Genomic DNA, 26,985 nt, shown 5'->3' with positions numbered 1-26,985 from the left:
CTATTATTCCAATCCTACTTTTCTATGCTTTTATGATTAATTTGGACAGGTTTCCAAGTGCCTAACTCATTTTTGGAAATGGGATTTCAGTATCTATCTCACAGATACTTTTGAGAACTGTACCTAAAGGCTAATATCTCTGAAGGGACTGAGGAGTTCTAGGTATCCACATTTCATACTAACTCAGTGGGAGATGATGGTCTAACTCCTTTGAGCTACTTTGAAAATCCTACCGTAAATGTCCCAGAATTCAAATATTAATCAAATCAGCCTTCTTGGACTTCTGCCTTGTGGGACCTGAACACTTTAGAGTCTAAACTGTAAATTCCAAAAGGAGACAGTCTCGGCTTACAAATATTGTGGATTATATTTTGTCCAAGGATGATACTTGGCACACTTCTATAGAACTTTGAATTAAGCACTAGATTACCTAGCAGCATACAACAGCCATTGAGTGAAATGCCAGTCTGAAATACATAGCATTTACTAGGGCTCAACCCCATAGACACTAGCTATTGGACACAGTGAGGGAATCATTCATGGTAGTCAGTCTTAGATTTCATAGTAACCGATAGCAGAATCAGGCCCAAGGACTGCATATATGATGCCTTCAGAGAGTTATCAAGCCTGATAGTTTGGGGTTTGTGTCATTTAAGTGTCAAATACAAATCACACATGAGAAGAGTTATGTGCCATTCATTTATACAGGCCTGGGACAGTGGTATGAATTTCTATATAGTATTAACAAACATGAGAAGGTAAAATAATAGCTAATATATATACTGCACACTGTTCTCTCTCATATCAAAGTCAGGATTTTGTTCTTGTTTTTCCACAGAAACATATTAGAACTAGTTATAAATGCGGCTAAGACTGAATGGCATAAATTGCTTAGAAGAGACTATCTTGACTGTGTTACTCATGGGTTAGGGATCTACATACAGCTGCATTTTCACCACTAAGTCAGTAAGTTCTAGAATTATCCACAGACATGTTGGCACTGGCTCAGACTGGCTAACAAAATTTTAAGAAATATTTTCAAGAGCAAAGCAGAGATTTTTCAGGTCCTCTTTCATTTGTTTGAGTGTGGTCTTGACTTTCTGGGGTGTATTCAGAACCTCTATGCTGCAGGTGAATGGATCATAGTGAAGAGTAAAAGGCTTCTGGATTTTCAAAGCATAGCTTCTGTGGGGGAAAATGATATATCCACAAGTCCAAACATTATTTACCTATATACATAATCTATGAGGCCAAATTTGTCACTTTTTTACTACACTTTTATCTACATGTGCAATTAATGTGACTGAATAAACCCCAGCACAATTTGAATTGGAGCAAGCTAATCCTGACATCACTGTCTACACATGCATTTAAGCACAGTAATTTACTTCACTGTTGGATAATACCTGTGTCTGACGGGACTATCTGACAGTACTTTAAATTAGTTTACGCGCATGTAGACAGTGATGCTTTACTGTGCAGTAAATTAGTCTACTGCGCAGTAAAGCACAATGTGGATGTGCCCAATTAGGCTAGTACTGAACTGAAGTAATTCAGGAGGGGAGCACACCCATTCAGTTATTTTTCTATTTAAAATAAGAAGTAGCCATGATAACCATCCTTATAGAGAAGAAAAAAAGAGGTGTGTATGTATTACAGGTCCCAGAATATTTTCCTCTGTCCTTTGAATGAACAAAACAGTGATACCAGTAATTTATGGCAATGTTTCTATTTGGAATTTATGGCTGCTTATAGAAAAAAAACCCAAAAACAAAACACGCTTTACCAGAAAAAGCAGCAGTACGTTAATTCAACCTGGCTCTGCAGCATCTGCATAGATCATGTGCTTCAGCAGGACTTTTTAGCACTTATCTAATAGCTGACTGAATCAGCTATTGGATAAAAGCACCAAAAAAGCCTCACTAAAGCTCCCAGTCTACACAGTTGTTGGGCAAGCTTGATCCAACTAAAGCAATACTTCTTTGGGACATGTGCTGGGCTCAGCGCAGGAGTGCACTGACCTTAAAGCGCCACTTTTTTAATGTCTATAAGCAGCCTCTATGATTATAGTAGGTGCTAATAGTGACCTCTGAACTTAGGTTGCCCAGCAAAGGATTCTTGTGACTTTTCCAGAAGCTACAACACAGCTATAGTGGGTCTTGAAAATATGGCATAGAAAAAGTCCTGAAGCCAAAGAAAAGTGTTTTCCTTTTTTCTTGTGAATTTCTGTTCAGGTTTGACTAAAATATATGCTCTTGAAAATCATTTCTCTTCTGCCCTGTGACTTTTTAGCAGAATGTTTACAGAAAACTAAATTAATAACTGAACATGAACACTGTAATCTAAGGTTATGTCTAGCCTGGCATCACTCCCAAAACAGCAAACCATGCCATGGGAACCTTGGAACAATAGCCTCATTTGGAGAGTTAAGAAGGCGATTTAGACTAGTGTCCCATCTTATGACCAATGCCTTCCCTGACCCAGTACATAACCTCTGCCATCTATTTCCCCTATCCTGTGGGAACAAAGCCTTCTGGTGTACACTAACAGAACTGGTTCTGTAGTTAAAGCTGTGCTCAAGGAAGAGCCAAGGCTTCAGCATTCTCAAAACCATTGCTGGCACAGATACCAGATGTGACAGGAGTACAGTATTGTGTTTTCTGCACTGAAGATTAGGATTTGGCCTGATGTATTCATCTGAATCAGGGGTCATCAAACTCCGGGCCACAGAACTTTTGGATCCCACCCACAGAACCACGGATTTGGCAGCATTCAGTGGCAGGGCCTCTGTCTGCCCTGCACCACAATTGGGCACTCAGGACCTTGGCAGATGGGGAACTTTCTCTCTGGTGTGCCACAGTTGGGCAGCAGGGAGAAGTGGCAGAGGTGGCTGGGTCATACTGCCCAGTTGCCTGAAACCTGAGCTGGGTTGCCAACCCCTCGTGTAAATGAAGAAGCTATGCAGCAACACCATACTCACTGGAGTTTTGCTTTGGCATCTTCAAAATTTTCTGCTATGAAGTAGACAGGCTGGAAGGTCTGATCCTGATATGGGTGAACTGCAGTCACTTCTGGATCAAATGGCTTGTACTCAGGCTTGTTTGATAAAGCATACTGTAGAAAATAGCAACAGCAGCAACAATAAAAATTAGAATTAAATGAATAAAAATATAGTGATTAAAAATCTAGAATCTATTGGGGATGGCTCATGATGAATTACTGGAAACTACAATTATAGTTTAAAGTTTATTTTAATAAACTGTGCCTTGTACATTAAAGCAGTGTCACATGGGAGCACTAGAGCCCTTCTGTAGAAACAAATTCAGAGTCTGAAACCATTTAAAAATGTATTTATGGATGTTAATGATGAAGTTAAATGAAAGTCATGGATATACATGCTGGCGAGTGCATTGACGAGAAAAGAAAACTGTTGCAAGTTACCCCTTCTCTGAAGTTTACATCACATGTACCAAAGCACAGATTTTTGGTTGCACTGAGGGACAGTCAACACATTCCCTGCCTATCTGCCCAGCCCTGCAGTAATATACAGCAGCCTAAAGGTTGCTCTAACACATACCAGCTGGCAATAGTTCCCAAGAGGATATCTAGCACCTCCTTATTGTCCAATCCTTTTGCACCACTTCACCAGTTCAAGTAGAGCAACATGGATCAAAGAATCTGGCTCTAAAGTGCCAAATCTACTGAAGAAGGGCAAATGAACAAGAGCAAGGAAACAGCCAGAATTGCAGAGAATGCCACATCTTTTTTAGCAAAACCAAGTCTCTCCCTTTCATAAACCTGAAATGCAGAGTAATAATGAGCAGGGACCAGCGGCAAAGCAATGCGACTGGGTCCCTGGGGCACAGGGGCAGTGGGGACTTGCCTGTGGTAGAGCAGCAACAGGATGATCATGAACATAGCTCTGCTGGTGGCAGCTGTTCTCCCTCCCCCCTCCTGCCATAACAGAGTGATTATGATCAGGGCAGTTGCCCCACCCTAGTTCCACCACCGGCAAGGACTCTGGGGCAAATAATAGCAATTAAGCACAAGCCACAAACTCCCTTACTAAACAAAAATAAAGACTGAACACTGAGGGCCAAATTCAGTCATAAGGTATGTGTACACAATTCCCATGGAAGTCAGTGGAAGATTTGCCTGTGTAACTGAAGGTAGAACTTGGCCTCAGTGAATATAGAAACCCAGAAATATATCATTTGGTGGATGAACTTCAACAGAGTCTAATGAATTTCTCATGTCACTAGAAGAACACTTGGCTCTGGGATATCACTAGAGTAAAATGCAAGAAACTCCTGAGCATCACTGAAATCACAGCAAATCTTAACTCTTCTCCAGTCAGCAGAATATTATCAGGAAACAGATAAATAATCCACAGTTTTTAGCGCTTAAAGTTGGCAATACCACAAATGATCAGAGACTCTCTCGAGTCTTAAATTTAAATAGGCAGCTCTAATTTTTATCTGAGGCTAATTGGCACAAAACAAACTTTTCCAACCAGGAGATCTTACAATACCTTCAGCTCTCCTGTGAAATATGAATTTTTATTTCCATCTAGGATAAATTTTACAATCTTTGCATTCTCTATGCCTGAAGAAGGGTGAGTGTGCCCGAAAGCTTGCAAATAAAGACTTTTTTTGCAAATACAGTAAAATCCCTGTTATCCAGCATGAGTGAGGAATGCCAGGTGCCGGTCATGTAAAAATTCTGGTTATCTGAGGCAGATAATGTAGAGCGGGATGGGGTGGTGGTGGCCACATGCGGAGCAGCAACAACACAGGGTGGTGTGTGGTAGCCGCTGCCACATATGAACTTTCCCGCCCTGGGTCCATCCAGCCAGCCAGAAATTCCAGTTAATAAAGTATTCTACCTTGTAGAATGCTGGATAACAGGGATTTTACTGTATCTAGTTGGGTTAATAAAAGATATCACCTCTACCATGAGCCCCTCTGTTTGGCACTCTCTCTGATATTTGAGCTATGAATCCAGTTTTGAGTCACTTGCCTCCTACCAAATAAGGATCTAAAATCTCTTTCTAAATACCAAGGTATGCTTGCTAGGGCTGTGCAAGGCTTCAGTCCCTAATTAGATTCAGTGGAGATTGAGCCCAATTCAGTGGCCAAATCTGAATCAAATCAGAGGACCCCTTAATCTCTCTGAATCAGGCCCCTCCAGAATTGACAGAGAGATTCGGACATAGAGACAGTTTTAAATGTTTTTTTCTACACACCCCTAGGTAGCAGGACCTCATGAATGCTGTAATGCTGGGGTGCATGGAGTGTCCCACAGAAGTGCAGGGGGTTCCCCAGTGCACTTGGCAGCAGACCCAGAAGTGGACCAGAAACATGTCCAGTCCACTTCTAGGTCCTCCCTGCACCTCCTTGGCTCAGTGACTGGTGCCTCCTGCAGCTGATCGCTGAGCCAGGTAGGCGTGCGTGGGGGGGAAGCTCAACACGCTCCCTGGCAGACCTGGAAGTGGACCGGAAGTACTTCTGATCCAATTCTGGGTTTGCTGCTGAGCATGTGGAGGGCCCCCCCCTGCACTCCTGTAGGACTCTCCATGTGCCCCAGCATCGCAGCAATCATGAGCTGCACCTGCTACCTCAAGGTATGTAGAAAAAAAAAAACTTTTAAAGCTGTGTCTATGTTTGAATCACTGATTCTCTGAATCCGTATTGAATCTTCAGATTTGGATTCAGCCAAATTGAATCGGGGACAGTGATCCGAATCAAGGAATTGAATCACTGTCTCCAGTTCAGGCTGAATCTGAATCGAATAGGGCCCTCTTCACACACCCCTAATGCTTGCCCTGGTCATGCAACTGGCACCCAAAGTGAGGCAAATTTCTCAAGAGAGTCTCTGATCTTTTGCACCATTCCCAGCTTCAAGTGCTCAAAAGTCATGGGTTAGCCTCACCCCCACCCCTTGATAATAATATATTTAAAAAAAACCACGCGTTTGTTTTATCATCTTTGAACTTTTAGGGTCTAGTCAGGTTATATTTTCAAACTTTTCTCTACAGTCAGTCACAAGAGTTGCAACAGAAAGATGTGACCGAGGCATGTGGACATGCCTGAGCTGGTTTTAAATTAGCTGGCTCAAGTACCTATACAGCACTGCAGCAGCTGCCTCAGCATCAGTCACTGGTTATGTACTCCAGGCAGTGGGGAATGCTTTTGCAGGCTGTGTGGAAACCCAGGATGGCATAACTTGATTGCTACTGAGGCCTAAGCTAGTTACCTTAATGCTATCTTGGATATATCAATACAAACAGCAATCATTCTGTTCGATTGCAACATAAATATACATTTTTAAATGAAAGTAGAGATTCTCCTAAATCTCTGAGCTGGGGCTTTAAGACAAACACCACATATTATGACAGTCCCACACAATGATAAAATTGCAAGAGCCAATGACACTGAATGAGATATTCAGTTCAAGTTGCTGACTTGAGAAATACAAAGTTTCATTAAGCTTCCCTTATCTGAACTGAACCAAAATTCTGAATAATTTGAATCTCACCCTAACTTGCAGGCCAGGTTGCTATGGAAGTACTGCAGACCTTGCCTAATATTTTGGCCAAAGAAATTATAAAATTTGAGTAGACTTTGCTCTTCCCAGTTCTATCATTTGCACTGCACAATATAAAGATACACATCTGAGAATACTTATAAAGTCTAAAATGTGCGTGTTAGTAATACTCAAGCATACGGCTGTGGGAATTATAAGCTTTGTGAAACAATATGGAAGAGCTTGAGGAACTTGCAAGCCATACGACCATACTCAGCCATCGGTATTTAGGCATAACTTATCCTTGATTTCAGTGGGAAGTTCAGCTGAAAAGCTGATGGCCTGGAAGAGTGCAGAGAAATGAAGGGCTTGCTGTGCTGCAGAGGAAGCATATGTATCACTGAATACTGCCAAAAGTACAGTACAAGGTGTTACATGTTGTAGGACAGAGTCCAGCCTAAGTGTTAACATGAGGAGCATTTTACATAATGCAAAACAGCTGACAGATACAGTATAATGGAAAGCTAAAAGTTGTTTTGGGATTACTCATACAGTTCAAGGAAGCAATGTTGGCCAGTAGTCTCTCACCTCACCTGCTAAGCTTCAAGTCAAACATGGTTCTCTGCTCTTTTTGAACAGCTGTATGCTACCACTAGGTGAATGAGTCCAGTGATAAAGACTCAAGTACCAGCAAGAGGCAGATGACATACAGCTCTCCTTATCCTTCATCACCTATGACCCAATCACTCCCACCACAATGACCCAGAACTTGGAAGGAATCAGATCTTGGGTGAAAAGCAGTTGGCTGAAGCTGTACTTGAGCAAGACAGAGATGAGGTAGGTGGAAAACATTCTGGAAGTGTCCACACCTGTACTGTAGGTTCCTCTAGTTGAAGGAACATGCCTGCAATTCGTCATATCAGTTGATAATTTAGGAGTGTTCTTGGATTTCTTGTTGACAAGCATTCATATGGTGGTATTATATGTTATCATCTCTGCTTTAGGAATCCCCATCTCATCTGGTCAGACAGTGACTTGACCTCAGTTAGTCATATCTCATCATCACCTCTGAACTGGATTATATGTAATACTTGGGAGTGACTCCACTAGACTTACAAAACTGCAAAAATGTAACACTCTAGTATGTCTCCTCAGCAATACGAGTTACCATGAGCACATCAGTCCTGTCCTTCACTCTCTACACAAGTATTTAATATCCTGTGGTAACATGTTGAGATCTCATTTCTTATATTCAAAGCATTCCACAGCCTGTGCCCAGGGGAGCTACAACTCTGGAATGAATGGTGAACAAATCTGTTCATCTGAAAGATTCAAATTTTTCATAATCCAAAGAAATTCATCTGTGGGGGAGAAAGAACTTCCTTGGGAGTCACTCAGACTGTGGCCTGTTCTTCCAATAGCAAAGGACCATCCTAAACCTCATCTGAGCTACACCCGTTCCACTGTGCAGCCAGATCAGAGCCAGCTCCCCACCCCTTATCCCCTCACCCCCACTCCGGACAGATCTAGCCTTAAAATGGACCAAACACCACCCATTCAGCTCACAGGGTGAAAAGGTTGGGCTCCACAGACCTAAATACTGCTGATAATAAGTGATCTATAAAAATATGTGTAGAATAGAATAAAATGGTTAAATTGAAGTAAGTTGTCTTTTTTTTTTTTTTTTTTTGGCTGTTAAAAATCCCTCATGTTAACCAGTTGAATATGCATAAGACTACTTGTCATTTACCCTTTTGGGTAACCAAATGCGAGTCAAACCAGCACATTAACCAGACCTCATAGTGCTAGATCTACCAGAAAGAATGACTGGGAACAGACACAAAGGCAAAGCATCACTATTCAGCAACTGTCTGATATTGATCCAGACTCCAGGGACACCTCAGTGGTCTTGAGTTTGTGGAAATAGATTTATGTTTCTGCAACTATCCTTTAATCCATGGATGCTCAGCGCCTGGCCTGAAGTTCAGATCTGATCCCTAACACTAGGTTATCCAGCCTGCAGGGATCACCACGGATCTGAAAATATGGTAAGAAATAATGCTGCCAAATTTCTGGACTTGTGGGGAGCCCCACAAGCCACAGAGCATGGCCCTGCATACTGAATCAGGTATGCAGGGTGGTGCAGGGCCCCACCCCAGTGCACAGGGCCAGGCAGGGGTAGCATGGGGCTTCAGGGCCTGATCTCAGCACACAGGGGCAGCAAGGGGCCCAATGTAGCCCATGGGTAAGCCCCATACTACCCATCTGGCCTGTCAGACCAAAGATTGAGCAGCACTGCTTTAGTCTGTCACACCTTTACAAGTCCTTTGCTGTCTATCGTTTTGGTATTTTTCAATCACAATGATGAACTTACTCTCGCAAAATACCCTCAGGTAGGAATGGAAACCATTTCATTCTGGTGTTCTATTTGGGTACTATTACTACTTAAGAGTTTGGGTGATCCACCTTGCCATATTGGATATGTCTGTAGGCCACTTTCCCAGTTCTCTTGAAAATGCTGCCAAGGAGTATGCCTTCTCACCCATTCCTGTTTCAGATGTTTGTCTACCGCTAAGGGGGCTTAGTCCAGAGCTTGGAAGATAGAGAAAACACAGATTCTGGTATGCTCAGATCCAGGTGCTGGAAACTAATGTTTATGTTTAGCATATACCTTCAACAGATTCAAACTTCAACAACCTGGCAGAGGAGGAGGTGATATCTGATTCCACAGTTTGCATTAATGGGAAAGGCAGCACTGTGAGTGATTCAGATGCCTTGCTTTCTACATTCAGTTAAACAGCAGATGTAATTCTGGCCTTTACAACAAAGGTCATACATTAACTCCATTTCTCTTACACACAGACCTAGCTTTAGACTGTAACTGGAATCTCTATTGTGATTAATTTCTTAAAAGAAATTTAAAGCTTTGTCAAAATCCCTAGAGGCCACACGGTAGAAGTACTAGTTAACCTTTGCTGACTTTTTGAACTTTGGCCTAGGTGCCTCAAAACATAAATATCTGCAAACATGAGGGCCATTATCCTTTATTATTGTGTTTAACATCCAAATAAATTTGATTTAAAGATAGCAAGTATTCAGATGGGCAAGCAGACAAAACAAATGCTTAACTCTTGTTCCATTCCAGGTTTTGATCATGGACCTGATTGGTTTGTTAAAAATAAATTAAATCCAGTATAATCTTCATAACTGTTGATTATGACTATCAGAAATGAAAAAGGAACCTTTAAAAATATTAAAATCTCACTGTCTCTCTCCTAGAACAGATATAAGTCTAAACCAAACATAAGATACTGGAGCTTAATGTACAGAGATGCCCGCTGGCCTATTGTTTCAAAGACAGAAAGTTCAATGTTACATAGATGATTCATGTACTGCTGTTATAAAGCTTTTAAAACAGTCATTAGTAGTGTAAGGATGGGTGGCAAGTAGGGCATACCTAAGCAGAGAGACGGAATGGAGTGGAGGGGACTGCCTCATCCTCCTAGCCCCACCTCTCCTCCATCTGAACCCTGTACCTTCCCTGATGTAGCTCTGGTGCCGGCAGTGTGGAGGGACAGAGTGGCAATAGCAGCATACTGTGTAGGAGCAGCTGAAAGTTCACTACTGCAGAAACGAGATGTCACCTGCTATTTTGCTGGTGATTTTTTAGCTGCTCAACATATGTCAGCGACAAAAAAAGAGGTGACTTTCTCCCCTGCAGCACCAAACCTCCAGCTGATGCCTCTGCAACCAAAGCTGCCACTGCCCAAGGCATGATATTGGCCAATTATATCTCTGACACAAGCATCAACAGAGCACAGTACCTCATTGTAACACAAGTTTACATATTATTGGGCCCATCCACACATTCTTTAATGCACCATAATTAGGGCACATTAAGTTTAGTTAAGGTACTAACTTAATGCGCTTTACTTGGCACTACTGTGCAGTAGTGCTGGTGCATGCTTTTTTGTGATGCTAATGCTCAGTAGACTAATTCTACTGTGCATTAGCACAGTTTTTGCTGGTTGCACTAATGCTCAGGAGAATTAATCTACTGTGCATTTAGCATCTTGTGTAGACACACCCAGTATTAATCAGCAAGGATCTCCAGGCTTAGACAAGGGAAAGCTCCTGAAAGCATGCACCATTCAATTTAATGCAACCTGTTATTCAATTTGCAGGTGTTTTGAGCAAACCAATGCCAGAAGTCTCACTGGGAGCTAAAATGTAGATAACATCTGATTCCTATCTAGTTGGCAACTCATAAAAAAACCTTGTAAAGGTTTTCATATAGCTGGCAGCTTGCCTTCCCCATACTCTCACCTCGAGTGCTACAGCACCCCATCAATGAATTTTGGGGAGGTTTGTGCAATGTTTATGAATGAGGTAGTAATACAAACACCTTCTAGTTATAGTCACACAACCCAGGCTGCATTCATGGTCCCACACAGTTCTGCAGTAGAGTATATCCCCCTACTTGTCTAATGTTAAAATATTTTTCCATGGAGAATTTTGGCTTATAACGATGCTTTAAGAGAGTGCAATGTTACCTTTGGCATTTACTAAGGCTTCAACCCCGTAAAACACATAAGAACACATTTAAGTATCTGAGTAGTTCTATTGACTTCAATGAGACTACCCGTGCTTAAAACTAAGCAGGCAATTAAGTGTTTCACCAAATCAAGAAGTAAATGGCTGCTTTACTATCAAATAATAGACCTATGCAAGAGGATACTTTATACCTCCAACAAGGGTTTGGTTTCTCTTCCTCCTACATTAACACATTGCACTATATTTAGGTAACTGGTGTGTTTTCATATAAAATAAGAGAAAGGTTCCAGGCTAGAATCAGTTTTAAAGAATATTTTGGAATTTATAATTCTTAAAAATGAATCTTTGCCACCTTCAGTGATATTACAGCTCTCTGACATTCAGTTTATGATAGTCAATCATGTGAAAATTCTATTCATTGACAAAAAACGTGCAAAATTTGTAATAGGTTTAATACTGCCCTCTTGTGAGTAGCAGAGACAACTACACTAGTTTAAAGCAGGGGAAAGCCAAGTTTCAGGTAAAGGTTTGATAAAGGCAGTATAACTGCATGCAAGTATAGTTAGTCTTCAGAGCTATGTCAGCTATTTGATTTGAAGACAGGCACAACTCAGCAATATTTCTATCCATATTGTAGTGTCCATTACAGGAGACAAAGGAATATCCACTTTTCCCTTAGGAGTGAAGAGTGAAAAAGGAAGGCTTTTGAACATGACACTAGTGTTTTTAAAAATATCCTCATGGTATTTGATGTCAGGAATAATTATGAATTTTTTTTCCACAAAAGTTTAGAAAATGGACTATAGAAATAAATAAAAATATAAACATATTTTACTTACTTTAAGCTCCCCATAAGATGAAAGGAGTCCTGCCCCATAAGCTTTGATGGATCCATTTTGTTTGCAGAGCCCAAACTCAATAGTAAACCAATAGAGCTGATGAGCAAGAACATTTAGTGAAAATCACCATCTCAATAAGCAATCATTTCCCTTTATTGTAACTTTCTTGTTGCCCTGTCGCTCTTTTGGTTTTCTTCCCCTTTATTACATTTTTCTTAATTTCTTGCTATTTTTTTAAACAAGTATATATATTTTCAGAAGATATCCACATCCTATTTAAACTACATTATTCAAACGTGAAGTCACTCTGTTCATACTACAGGGAAACTGGACATTATTCTTTTTACTGTATGTCTGCTCCCAACTCACCTTGCTTTGGAAGATGTTTCAAACTACATTGAGCCATGTTAGCTCTCAGTTGCATCTTAGTCAATAGATCCATAGAGCTAGAGGGGTCTCCATAAAAGTATAATGAAAGCCCATGCAGACCACATGCCAGCTCAGGCCATAGATTGTAAATGTCTCTACTGCACTTCTGTAGATGGTATTATTAGCAGAATTTTTAAATTGTTCCTGCTTTAGCAGTGACATTCACTTAAAAATGAAGCCAGATTCATCTTTATCTTGTTGCTGCAGAAAACAAGCAGGTGTATCAGTTGGTTGACCTTGCCAGTTGAAACTGTTGCTACATTACAGACAGGTTTGTAACCTTGCCCCACAGCCCTTTGCTATCTCTTCCCTCTAGAGGTGCAGGGGGAGGAGGCAGGCATAGAAGGCAGAATCAGCACCTTCTCCCAGTAAGCTAGAGGGCAAGGAGGCGACAGGACCTATGCAGGGAAAGAACAAGCCAAACTTTTTTCCAAAGGTTTCCCTATGTGTCACTTCTAGAATGCCAAGTTAATTTGGTCTTTCTTGACTCTAATATTTGTAGCGTAATCCAATGTAGTGTATGGGGCAATGTAGGCAGGTCAGGCATGAGTGCTGACAGCTTTCAATCTGTCATGGTAACACCCAGTTGTGTAGAAATGGACAGATGAACCTTAAGAACTGGGTGAACTAAAGGGTATTTTAGAGTTTGTTTTACTAAAAATCGAATGGCAACACTATTAGGGACTGTACACAGACAGCCTGGAGCTTCCTGTTACTTTAAGATAAATAGCAGCTCAGCCAGGGAGCAGGGCAGGCTAAGCAAAACTGCAGGGCATCAGGGCAATAGGCTAATGGGGTAAATGGCAGGCACCTGCAGGCAGTCAGCTGATGGATGTAGGCAGCGCCCTGGGAACATATAGTGCCCAAGGGGCACACAGCTGCCTTGAGCCCAGCCAGGGGCAAGCTCAAGGCTCTGGTGAGTATTGAGCCTAGAGCGGTCATAGTGTGATGCACTGAGATAGGGGCCCGGCACCAGAGAGGGATGCAGCCGGCCAGGGGCCTGGCAGACGGGGACCAGGGGCCGGTGATGGAAGGAACAAACATAAGGTAGAGCCCCAAAGCCAGGTCCGATGCAGTGGGCCTAGGCTAGAAGGCCTAGCCAGATTAAAAGGGTGGAGGCCAGGGAAACCAAAGCCTCAACAGTGATGACCGTAACACCCACAAAGCATGAGGCATGGTGCAGGGGAAGATTTGAAGCCAAGTAATTAGCCCATAAGGCTTGAGGTACCCTCCGATGGCACAGCTACTAAGTAAGGCCCAGTGAGTGGTGTGAGGACCACCGATGACCACTAGGGTGCTGGGGACCCTAGTGGGGGTTCAGTGAAACCAGAGCTATGCTAAGGTCTGTGGGCAGCCTCCCTATCTATGACTATTTCTATCAAGGCATAGCAGGCAAGATGGGATGGCACTTTAGGGGCAGAGCAGGCACTGTTGCAGAGCCACCAGGGGGCAACAGCCACCCCTGGGACCTTGACCTTATTACAGGGACAAATCATATTTCATCTTTACATATCTACATGTACTAATGCATCCAAATGTAGCTGCATAAGTGCCTTGGAAGGGAAGACACTCTGGCTGCTTTCCTTACTGCCAGTGGGGCAGACACTGTCCTACTGCTATCTCTCCATGTTATTCTGCAAGATGCAGAAAAGACCTTGAGGTAGGGGCTAGAATACAGGGCATCCTTCCTTCCAGGACAGTGTCTATCTCACTGAGCCCTGCTCCCTTTCACATGTTTTAGGATAAACTTTTTCCACTAAGAGGGTAGTAAAGCACTGGAATGTTTCCCCAGAGATGTTGAGGAATACCCAGTCTTGGTGGTTTTTAAGACCCCACTAGACAAAGCCTTGCCCGGGATAATCTAGTGGGCACGGTCCTGCTTTGAGCAGGGGGTTGGACTAGACTATCTCCTGTGGTCCCTTCCAACCCTAATTTTCTATAATACTATACTTGCCTCCTGCAGCCATGTATCTTCCCAACTTCAAGAGGACAGCTGGATGGTACTGGGCATTGGCTTTACCTGGTAGTAACAGCACTTTGCTGGGAAGTGCAAGTTCAAAATCTCTGTGGGTAAGGGTGAGCCTTAGGACCTCAGTTTCCTTCTGCCTGGGCTACAGAGCTAAAAGGTGGGTGAACATACCTCCTATGGTAGTTAATCATGCTCTTTTTCTCCAGTCACATTAATGGAAGCTTGCAGTTATATACCTATCAGAAAATCTTTCTCCACATAGTATCCATGGCCAGAAGGAGCAGCCATAGCTTCACAGGTAGAAATGGACTCTAACATCTGTGTAAGTAACAAAAGTGGTGTGTACAGGTTTACGTTTTCCCAATGTAAGTGGTCCTGAGGCATATAAAAGTGAAATATGATTTGGCTTTTAGTGTTCAGAACACATTAATGGCATTAACTAGCCTTCAAATCGCTCTGCAATATCAGTATTAGGATCCCTGTGTTACAGATCAGCACACTAAGGCAGAATGATTTAATGATGCAACCAAGGTCACACAGCAAGGGAAAAGAACTGGGATGTTTTTGGCTTCCCTGCCAATGTTCTGACCACCAGACTGAGACGCTCACTAGAGAGGCATTAGCAGCCACATCCTGACAACAGAATCATGCTGAGTATCCCCTTATTCCATCTGAGGTCTCATTGACTTCAGTGAACATAAGGAAGAGAGTCAGAATTTGACTCTACATTGTGAGCCTCCTACTTCCCTTGCTGAACTGCTTCTCAGAAGTGGTTCCATTAATTGTAATAGGAATGTTTGGATAGATAATGTCTACCAGTATAAGTTAAAGGCTCAAAACTAGCCCTTAATTTTCATCCCTATACTCAGCAGACAAACAAGCAAAATAAAGAGTATTAATTCTTTCCCCAAGTTGAATTCCCAAGTACTGCTGCAAGTTGGAACTAGAGAAAATATTCTTGCTCTCCTCATTCTCTGACACTTGTGCACCCAAATGTAACCCTGTACACACCATCCATTGTGGTAAGGTCAGGACTGAAAACCTGCTACCGCTATAACTATCTGCAGTACAACCTTCACTGGTCAATGCTGAGTGCTGGGTGGCAGTTAATTAACCTGGCAACCTCAGGAAGTGTCAATTGCTTTGGGTGGATGAGTGCCTCAGGAGGGTAGTGGAACCCTTGATGGAAGAAATACCATCAAAAAGCAGATGAGGGACTTTTGCCAAGAGCACCCACATAGGGCAGATTGGGCTCTTCAGCCATGGCTGGCAGCCAATCTAGGAGTGGAGCCCTGGAAGTCAGGCAGATGGAAGACCTCCTCTGCATTGGCAACTCTTGCAGCATAGCTGATTCCAAATGGATCAACTCTCGCCCTTCCTTTGGACCAAACCAGTGTAACCGAGAGGGAATGCTGATACATGGGCAAAGCAGTGTCTTCATATCAACTGCCCAGGCTACTGCAGCTACATACATAGAGAGATCATTTCATCCTTGCTGGCAGCATGGCACAACATGGAAGGGTGGCAGTTCCGGGTTATAAGCACTCACTTGACTGGCATAGAGGAGGGTGCCATAGGTCATCTTTGATGGCAGAAGGAATCCTCACATTCACTGGTCAGCTATCACCGGCCCTAATTCCAGGCAGCCTCTGGACATGTAGGTGTCCGCCACAGTCTGCCTCACTGGGTGCATGAGGCTAGGCCAAGAGCCACAAAGCAGCTGGAAACCTTGCCTGGCAAAAACGCAGCTGGGCTGAGTTCCCATCCCTTGCCTAATCATAGTGCTGGAGATGGGAACTCAGCCCAGATGGGCTCAGTTCCCATCCCCAGCCTGACTGTAGCGCTGGGGAGGTGAACAAAGCAATCAGGCTCAGTTCCCTTCCCAAGCTCCCTGGTCCCAGGCAGCAGCACCCAGCTTCCCTCCCTCATCTGGCAGGCAGATCAGGGGCCCGCAGCCCCTGGAGGACTGGCACAGCCCCCGGAGGCCTCCTGGGATTGCAGGCCCCCATCTGCCTGCTGAATGAGGGGGGCTGTTTCAAGCTTCCCCATTATAGTGAATGGGCTAAATGTCGAAACAGCGTCACTGTTTCGATGAAGCAAAATGAAACAGCTGTTTTGAATTGAAATAAAATTTGAAACGAAATGCCGTTCCATCAAAACCTCAAGTTGAAATGGAACAGTGCCATTTAGCACAGCCCTACTGCACATGCACTGGTGTAGCTATCCAGTGTATGTGCAGGAGGGCGTGTCTACACATGCAATTAATGCTATTGAATATACTTGGGCTCAAGCTGAGCTGGAGCAAACTAAACCCAATGTCACTATCTATACCTGTATTTAAGCACAGTAATTTATTGCACTGCTGGATTCCACTTGTAGCTAATAGGACTATCTGGCAGCACAGTAAATTAGTCTACTGTGCCCTAATTACTGCGCATGTATAGATGGTGATGCTTTACTGTGCAACAAATTAGTTTGCTAAGCAGTAAAGCATCTTGTGTAGATACACCCTCTGGGTAGCCATCTATTTCCTTTTGGTCATCTAAGTGACAGTTTTTTAGTTGGCTGGGCAGTATTTTTTGGCATTAACACACAGGGAGCAATTCTGCTGCTCAGCAATATAGCTATGTGGGCCTTACATGTCTAGGCTGAGCATGGTTACACAGTAGCCACATACAAATACAGCCATGTGTGCACACACCTTGTGAGTGCATAGTGACATTTAAGGCCCTGAAATACAGGTAGACCGGTACTATAATTATCAGGTATTGGACTCAGGAGGAAAGGTCTAAATGAGTGTTCTAACCACACAGATACAGGGGCTAAAACATGTACGGGTCTGTCTCTGGTGTTGTGTTCAGATATGTATGCAGTTGTCTACAGGTGCTGGATTATGTGTCAAATGGAATCTTCAACTGTGCATAAATACCAAAACCTACTGCTTAAACGGTTTAGAGGGGGGAAAATGCCACTCTTGGATTGCAGATGGCTGTATTGTATTGTACTTTCTACTACATGGGCCCCAGACTACTCAACACAATTGTGGTTAGATAAGACGGGGTAGTCTGTAGGCTAGCTGAGTCTCTTTATTGTAGATTAAATGTGATAGTCAATTCCCTAATGACTGGTGCATTCAGTCCTCAGCGGACAGATCCTCAGCTGATGCACAGCAATTCAGACTTCAGTGGAGCTATGCTGAATTACTCCAGCTCAGGGTTTGGCCCTGTGATGTCCCAGATAACTTGTGTAGTCTTAGTGCCAGTCCACTGTTAAGACCTAGTTTTTACATAGCACTCTTAATCAATAGGCCTCACCATGCTTGACAAAAGAGGTATCATTATTAGGGGTGTGTGAAGTGGACCCTATTGCATTCAGATTCGGCCTGAATCAAGGACAGTGACTTGATTTGTTGTTTCGGATCACTGTCCCCGATTTGATTTGGCCAAATCCGAATCTGAAGACATGAAGCTGATTTGGAGAATCAGCGATTCAGAAACAGACACAGCTTTAAATGTTTTTTTTACATACCTCGAGGTACCAGTGCAGCTTGCGAACACTGCAATGCTGGGGCACATCCCACAGGAGGGCAGGGGGCCCTCCATGTGTTCGGCAGTGAACTCAGAAGTGGACTGGAAGTACTTCCGTTCCACTTCCAGGTCCACTGGGGAGTGCACAGGATTCCCTCCCCCCCCACAACATGCACACACACCCTCCTGATTCGGCATTCAGCTATGGGGGACTCTGGGTGCCTCCCCTCGACCCAGGAGGCACCAGTTGCCAAGCTGGGGAGAGGAGGGGGCCTCCAGTGCACTCCCCAGTGAACCAGAAGTGCTTCTGGTCCACTTCTGGGTCTGCTGCTGAGTGCACTGCGGAACCACCCCAGCGCTTCTGTGAGACACTCCATGTGCCCCAGCATCACAGCATTCAGGAGCTGCCTGTATCCTGAGGTATGTAGAAAAAACATTTAAAGCTGTGTCTATATCCAAATCACCGAATCTTTCCAATTTGATTCAGAGAGATTAAAGGGTCCTCTGATTCTATTCAGATTCAGGGATTCAGCCACTGAATCAGGTCAAATCTCCACCGAATCAAACCAGGGACCAAAACTTCACATCGCCCTAATCACTACTATCCTTACTTTTACAGATAGAGTAAAACAGAGGCACAAGGATGCTTCAGGTTACCTTACAAGCAAGTGGTAAGACTAGAACCCAAATCTCTGAAGTCCTAGACCAGGCCTGATATACTAGGCCACACTTTCTAGATAGCAGCAGATGCCCTGCAACTGCTTTTAATAGTGTTCATGTTTTGTGACTCCCATGAATGCATGGATAATCTAGCACCTTAATTTTGCTTATACAAAACTCAATTCTTTCTTCTAGTAGTGGTTTCTCTTAATATTAGGATGCAAGTATCTAGCCTGATTGCTGGAGTTATGTGACTATGACATCAATTAGTAACCTTCCAGTAGCTCAAACTGCATGAAGACCCTGGGACAGGAATACATTCCTCCTGTTCAGGGAAATATTTAAGCACTTGCTTGAAATTCAGCATGTGTTTTTCTTCTGCCCTAGAAAGAGATGGATTTCAGCACGTGCACTAATGCAGTCTGAATTAGACCAAGTTAAAAGAAAATATTTTGGCTGTTTCCATTTTGGGTACCCACCTAAAGAAATTTGAAAGAGAGGCAGATCCTCAAAGGGCAGGTACTCAGAACTTTTTGGAAATCAGGACCCTGGCATTTTAGCTCAGATATTAAAATGTAGCTTATACTTACTGTTGACAGTTTTTCAATATCAGTATCCAATGACCCAAGAGAAGCCAGTCCAATATCCTAAAGCAAGAAAGTAATATCACAGGTGTGTTATTGGTTAGCCAGAAAGAATCTGGGGTTGAAGGGAGAAGGCTTGGCACACTTCCAATATGAATTAGCCCTTCTTCTTTTTGCAATAAACATGTCCTTCCATGGCTTCCAGAAGGCCTACCATTTGTGGATCCCCAACAGTGCTTAATCAAACATCATTCTTGACACAATTTTGACCAGTTCTTGGCCTGTTGTTGACCCTTGCATGTGCCCTCTCATTAAACAATGAGAAACCTTGTGACAAGGACAGAGTGTATCCAGCTGGACTAGAGTATGTCCAGGATGCTCCCACTAAATGATTAGGCAGCACACAAATCATCTATTTCCCATCTTCCAGTCCTTTTCTAGGTCCCAAGCCAACTCCACCCCCTACCTACTCACCCTTACCTTTCCAATCACTTCTCCTTTGTCTGCCCCATCTGCCTTCCCCAAAACTTGCCTATCTTCTGCTTCTGTTCCTGCCTCATACTATTCATTCATTTCCCCCAATGAGCTGGCTCCCACCTTCCTGGTCCTGATACTTCACTCTCAGATTCTCCAGCTCCATCCCTAACTGTACAGAAAAGAATCCAGTAGCTTGTTACAGGTGGAAATGAGTGCACTGGCTAAGACAACTGCCATCCTCTCAGCAGCAGAAACTTGGCCATAAGCATGAAACAACCTGATTTGAGTTTCAAGAGGCTAGCTTATTCTGCCTTGTATTAATTAGATAACTCTGAAAACTAAATTGCCTTGTATTAATGAATACAGAGTTGGACCAAGGAACCTGTGTTAGTCATGAAGTAATAAACTTCAAGTCAAACATGCCCTGCAGGCAGAACTCCTAGGGAAAATGAAGTTCCCTTGATGACTTGTTTACCTTGGTAAGCTGGGCAAAAGGCATCTCTGGAATTACTTATTATACAAGTTACATTATAGTGCTGCCATATAAATGGGAATTCTAGGTCTGCCTCCCACTAATTTGACTGGGGGCTGGACTTAGACCTACTGGCACTTCAAAAGAGTACTGCCATTTCTCAGCACCAGAAGTTCACCAGGAAAACTGTGCTTCCTCCCTTGTATATTCCCTGTTAAGCTAACTGCATTTTTTTAAGGATGGGTATTCCCTAGAGCTGCTTCTTGGTTTAAGCCCTAGATACCGTGTCATGGTAACAAACAAACAAAAGCAGGGTGACTTTACCATTAATTCTCTTATGATGGATAAAATATAAAAGAGTTTCCATGAAAGGAACTCAACCATAAAAGCACTTGATGTCATTCAGTTAAATCACCATGAGCCTTTGTGATCCTATGTTCTGAGCAGGGAAGACAACAACAGTTGGTGATTCTGAAATGACTACAGGGTCGTTTTTCTACATTTTTAAAATATTCTTTTATTTGTAGTATGTCTAGTACTATAGAGAGAGTTTCTCCATAATTAATCACAGTCCAAGTCTGGTAGGTACAGGAATAGGCTCAGCCTAGATTATAATGGCAGCTGTTGGTGAAGCCTTAAAGTTATTGGTTTTCATGACATATGAAGGGCCCCAAAAGTGTCTATTCAGTACATGTCTCAGGCACACAGTACCCATTGCTACTGGAATTTCTGCACTCTTCAGTCCAAAGCTGTCAGCAGAAAGCATTTCTTACCTGAGAGAACTGGGCAAATTCTTTATCAGCTAACATGGGAACATGACCCAGCAACTCATGGCAGCAGTCACTGGAAGAAAAGTCATTTTTATCATTAAAAAAAAAAGAATAGTTTTATCCTACAGAGCAATTCCAAGCAGGACTTATCTGCTCTTTCACTGCTAATCTCTCCCCCCTCCATCTGCAGGTAAAATTTACGCGCTGTCTTAAAAAATGAAAAAATCTGTGGGGAAGATTTTCAGCTGGCATAAATCTAGTAAACTCTGCTGGAAACGTACATAAAGGCTCGCTGTAGTAGTTGTTGTTCTGGCCCTACAACTCTGCTCTCGTTTCCTGCTAGCCCACTTCCTGCTGCGTGTGCTCTTCTCAGATTCCCACCAGCCCATCTCTTCTCTGTCTGTCTGTCATCTTTTGTATCGGTGCCTTCCCCCTCTATGACTCCTCCCATGGAGTTTGGAGCTCCTTCTATCTTACAGGGTGCTACCACACTTCCCTCTCTACATTTATCTCTCTCCTCAAAATATGCTCCACCTGTGCAGCCTCTCAGCAGTCACCATGTCAAGTTCTGAGCACATATAATAAAAGTAAAATATGAGTGGCCCCAAATCCCACTGACTTTAGTTAGAACTACATTAGATGTCTTATCATTGAACCTGTTTTGTTCCAGTTGAACAAAACTGTCTCTAAACAAAAACTCCAAAACAAAATGTCCACCCCAGCATAGCCAATAAGTTTGGCAGCTATATGGGATAAGAGACCAAGTTTCAAACCCATGTTTTGTGTCAGACAGAGCCAGGTCATTTCATGGAGCTCCCACATCCCAGATGACTGTCCTAATGATTGGACTAATGTAGGGTGAGGGTGGAGTCACTTTCACTTTTTTCAAACACTTTTGAAAGGTCCCTGTTTTGCCCTGATGCAGAACAAAACCAACTACCAAAGCCTTGTCATTTTCCATGAAAAAGAATTCTTGCTTACTGCGACCTTCCCAGAGCAGGGCATGCATAACCTGATACAATGTTAGAACTCAAGGAATGATAAATGCAGCAAGAATGAACACATTAAAGTGAATGGCCTCGAGCGTTTTCCTTCTCCAGATGACCTTAAAAAGAAGCATGTCTTCTTACTCATGTCCTCCTCTCCTAACTCCCTAAAAGCTTAGTTTTCAAATCATTTCATTCTGGGGGCCACCAAGATGGACCTTTGGATCATTGGTGAATTGCTTACCATCCCCCAAGTACTGCTAGTTTATGCCATGTCATCCTACTTACGGCTCTGGGGAATGCATAGGGGAGGAGGAATGCCTTATATACTGTGTGCTCTGGAAGACACGAAATGCCAGGCTGGCAAGGAAGTCACGAGAAGACAGTAGTCCTGCAGCTGGTCTCAGCTGAAAACCTGTTCTTTCTGCAAAGGACAGCAACACAGCAGGAAATTCTAGTGTTAATTACATGACAGCATGACACCAACCAAGGAGTTTGGACTTATTCCTAGCACATTCTTGTACCTGTGGGTAATGAGAACATCTATCTACTGTAGGTATTTCTGTCACTTCTGGTACAGCATCTCTGTTCTATCTATCTATATATTGCAGGGCAGTAAATGCAGACATCCCAAGTTATCTCTGCATGTTCTAGTTGTGAAACTGGAAATAGTGTAACCTTGTTAGAATAGTGTTGTGTTCGGGTTTAAAGAAGCATGGCTGTTTTGTTACCTCTAATTTCTATGACTCAACAGGCCAAATACAACAGAGAAGTGTGAAGGACAAGAGGGAGCATGTGTACACATGCGCTTTAATGTGCATTAGCCAAACTGTGCTGTTTAGTTAATGTGCATTAAAATAGGCTAATGCATATTAAGCATCACTTAAAATAGTGCTCTTTAGTTAATGTGCATTAATAAAAGCTAATGCACATTTCCTAGAACCTCAAAATGCAGGGCACCCACACACGACCACAGAGACTGCTTCAATGTGCTGGAATTCCAGTGCATCGGAGCAGACTCGATAAATCAAGTCTGCTGGAGCATGCTTCAGCAGCCTCATGCATCTTGTGTATCAGCATCCCTGATCTTAAAAATAGTGGTGGGGGAAGTTGAATTAAAGTGTTAGTTCAAGCGCCCCTGCCGCCATTTTTAAGCATGGGAACACTGATGCAGAAGACGTAGTGGTGCTTTAATTACTACTTGTCCATTCCAGCACCAAAGGGGAAGCAAGCAAGACATGATCTTTAGAGAGATATCCATGCTTCATGGTCTTTTCTGAGCCGTCTCTAAGAAGGTGCAGTTTGTGCTCCACCAATGCACATAATCTAACATTTCAAAAGTCTAAAAGCATTTGAATAAATCTGGGGAGGTTTGATGTTGCTTTAACAAATTCTTTTATGAATCTGGCCCAGTGAGTCAGCAGCTCCTGCTGGCAAAGTGGCCTTGCAAATGTTCTTAAAGTAGGTAGACAAGGCATTGGTGGAGGGAGAAGATGTGCTAAAGCTGTACATTCATCTCAATACTGCATAAGAAAAATGAGTGCTAAAGAACTGCATGTGTGGAGTGACTGGTCTAACAGTTCAAAAGCCCTCTGGAGTCAGTCTCAGAGGGAAGGCCTTGAATGTTAACCTAAGGGAGCCTATACAAAATGAGGTTTAACTTTTGGCCTAAGAAAAATTTTATAAAGGCCTGACTATTACAGCATGACCCTCCTTTGAGTCCTTTGGCTGTAATTTTTTCCAGCTGTGGAGCAAAATTCTTAAGTCCAAATATCTTTTCTAGAAAGGAATAACTCCTTGGGGATATATATTTAACCCTTTGGAAAACCATTTACCATATTTAGATGTCATGTGATTAACCCCCTTATGATTGCATAATGCTTATTTTGTAATATTAATTTCAATTTACATCCTAACCACTCCAAACTGCTAGTTATAGAATGCTATGGTAGTGCAACTCACCTTAAAGGCAATGTGAAAAACTCAACAGAAAAATCCTGCATTACTTGTTATTAGAAGTGATGAAGGTTACTTGACTTGTTGGGATGGCATTAGTACCCTCCCCCCCCCCCTTCCAATATGCTCCCTTTCTGTACCCCTATAGTTTATTATATAAAAAGCACATAATATTATAATAATATATGCTAGAAAATAGTCAAATATAGGCAATTTTTTTGTAACTGTAGGCATTATAGACTGGTAATAGGACTTAGGCCAGGGTTTGCACTGGGACTTTAGTACACATAATGTCAGGTCCACGTGGTGCCAACCAAGCCTGGGAGAAACACACTAGATGTAGTGGCTGGCCTGCCCCTACTGCATGCTAGGGAATTCCTGGAGATGTTTCTCTGAGGCAGTGCAGTTCTGTAGTACCCATAACAAAGGCAGGTGACTACAAGGCACAATTGACTCCTAAGTTAAGGTATATGGGGCAAAACCCTGACTACAATGAGGAAGGGTGAAAATCAGGATGACTTCAGCAGGGCCAGAATTTTATCCCACATACCAATAAATAAGAAGTATTCCTGTCTTATAAGGTGGCTCAGTGACATGGGACTAACTACTGAAGTTTTTGCAGACCTTTTAGAATACTTGTAGACTCACTTTGAGCTTGGAGAAGCAACACATTTACCAGGATACCATCAGTGATAGATGGACACAGACTTGCTAAACTGGGATAATTTTACTTAAGCCAGTAAAGTTTCCCCTGAAATAACCAAGGATAATGTTCTACTAGTGTAAGTTATACTGGCTTTGTTGTTTTCTGTCAGCTTCAAGCCAGCCATTTGCTAAAGGCAAACTTACAGCTTTACTATCTAATGGCAAGATGCAGTAATAGCTGCTTACTATACACTGCTATTCTACACCAGCACATCTATCTGCTCCTGATCCTGGTGTAATTTACTTCAGTTTGTATGTTTCTGGGTGAGTTTGTTCCGAGGAGTTCTGACAGTAATCTCATCTATCATAATACCCTAAAAGAACTGTGATTAGGAAAGTTTAATTTTAGATTGAATCATTGGTGACAAAGAGATATTAATAGGCATCAGTTCAACTAACCAAAAGTACCTTTTTCTAGTCTGAGATGTGTGCAGCCACAAATAAACCTGTTGTGTGGAACACTTGCGTTCTCCCCTGGACAGATATGTGATGAATTTTTTGATTCACAATTTTATAACATTTTCAACCAAATACATCTGTACAATAGACCAGACAAAAATTTAGAATCACAGCCTATAGAAAATGTAGATAACCCAGACAGTTAAATCTAGCATTACCAGTAAAAATTGTGCATACCAAAATGCCTTTATACTGTCTTTGTTTTTCCACTTATGCCATTCTCTTTGAAATTAGGTGGCAGATGAAGACGACTCAGATCAGTTGTATACCAAGGTGGATAAAAATAAAAAATTTTCTGTGATTAAAATGAAACACCACTAATATACAGGGAGACATACATACATACATATATATTAGTGGTGTTTCATTTTAATCACAGAAAAGTGAGAGACAGAGAGTGTGTGTGTGTGTGTGTGTGTGTGTGTGTGTGTGTGTGTGTGTGTGTCTGTATCTGTGTGTCTGTGTCTGTGTGTGTGAGAGCGTGAGAGGAAAATGTGGATTTTGGTTTACTTTTTATAATCTGAAAACTGGGGATTTTTTTTTAATCAGAGAAAACCAGGATCCCTGACCATTACACACCATTTGAGATTCCAAAAGGGGGATACAAGGAACTTTGAAATACCATGTTCCACAATGCCTTGCCTTTTAAAAATCTGGAGACATCCTGCAGTTGAGGTATGCTGTCTTCTTGGTAGCCACAGTATTTCTCCAGCTGCTGAAAGGCATCCAGGTATTGTTTACAGGCATGGGTAGGGTAGAGGCTGCTCAGCTTTCTGTAGACTTCTCTCCTGAAAGAGTAATAGCTGTACGTTGGTGACCTCCTCACCTCACCAGAGCAGAACCACTTCCCCATGGCTTCTAAACCAGAGATATTCAAGCAGCTAAAGCAGAGACATTGTCTAAAACACAAAGCTGTCTTAATGTAGCAGCATTAAAAATGGACACACCTAAAGGAATAGGAAGGGCTGCCCTGCAGAGGGACAGAGTGCAAAGAGACAGTGGCTGGGTGAGCACAGCAAGGGAGGGGGATGCAGGACCAGGGGTAGAGGCTGAAGGCTGCCCTGGTTTTTCCCCTGTGAATGAGAAAGCCCCAGGGAGGGGCAGGCTCAGGTGCTGGAGGGAGCCCTGGACTAGAGGGGCAGGGACTGCTCCAGGCACCAGAAGCCTGGGGGCAGGCAGAGCCCAGGGAAGGGCTGCATTTGCCAGGTGCTGTGAGGCTGTGCTGGGCAGGGGAAACTGTTACAACCTACAGCCCAGATACTGCTCCCTGCTGTGCCAGGGAAGGGGGCTGGGCAGAAATAAGCTCTTTTTCAGGGACCTCAGGGGAGGAACCACCACCTGCTGCATGGAGACCCCTGGAGCTCGTGGGAGGGACGCCAGCACCAGGGACCACCCACAGATCCTGTGCCAGGGCACAGATGCAGTCCTGCTCCCTGAGACACCCAGCCAGGAGCAGTGCACACAGGGTCCTCAGTACATAGTGTACAAGTTATAGACTGTGTAAATAAGTTCTTGATGGTTTATTAGTTGGAGTATCAATGTATTTATGTATTGGTTCCCTATTTATTGTGGGTAGTTTGTATATTTTCCCCTAGTGTAAAGTGTATCCAAGAAGCATTAACCCCTAAGCCACCATCACCAGGTCATGTGGTGTAACATTTGTTCTATTGCATTGGTTATATGTTACCTTGTAAATAATTAAATCCTGTAAATAGTTTTATAACTGTTTGCAAGGTCATTTGATAGTAAGGGGAGTCTCTCTGCTCGGGGACCCTGCAGCAGCTACCTAGGGAGCTGGGCAGGGCTACCGGGTACCCCAGGATCCCACTATTCAGGTGAAGGCACAGGTAGCGTTGCGCCCAGGGTTACAACAATAAATGGTGCTAAAGAGTGGGTGAATGCTGCAGGTTGGTTTTTCCCCAATAGATGGGATCTGTCCTACCAAATCCAATATGCCTTTGCAGAACCTCATTAACTATAAAGGGCATCTGGACCTGACTCAGAAAAGTACTACAGCATGTAGTTAAAGTGAAGCACAAACTTAAGTTTTTTTCTGAATCAGTTTCTGTAAGG

General features: G+C 42.9%; 1 protein-coding gene across 1 annotated transcript in view; it reads right to left on the bottom strand.

The window, feature by feature from the left end:
- Positions 1-788: 788 nt before the first annotated feature.
- The window catches only part of LOC102563069 (tyrosine 3-monooxygenase), a 44,438-nt gene continuing 18,241 nt past the window's right edge, over positions 789-26,985 (bottom strand). Inside the window, exons 6-12 of the mRNA XM_006278391.4 lie at positions 25,555-25,700; positions 22,081-22,216; positions 20,810-20,879; positions 19,094-19,150; positions 11,919-12,014; positions 2,981-3,114; positions 789-1,185 (exon numbers count right to left, since the gene is read on the bottom strand). Of these exons, the coding sequence (XP_006278453.2) occupies positions 1,026-1,185; positions 2,981-3,114; positions 11,919-12,014; positions 19,094-19,150; positions 20,810-20,879; positions 22,081-22,216; positions 25,555-25,700 (799 nt within the window). The 3' untranslated portion in view covers positions 789-1,025. The remainder of the gene's footprint in view (positions 1,186-2,980; positions 3,115-11,918; positions 12,015-19,093; positions 19,151-20,809; positions 20,880-22,080; positions 22,217-25,554; positions 25,701-26,985) is intronic.

The sequence above is a fragment of the Alligator mississippiensis genome, chromosome 4 (assembly GCF_030867095.1).
Source record: "Alligator mississippiensis isolate rAllMis1 chromosome 4, rAllMis1, whole genome shotgun sequence".
Taxonomy (NCBI): Eukaryota; Metazoa; Chordata; order Crocodylia; family Alligatoridae; genus Alligator; species Alligator mississippiensis.
The sequence above is the reverse complement of the archived record's forward strand: the minus strand, read 5'-3'. Positions and strand labels throughout refer to the sequence as shown.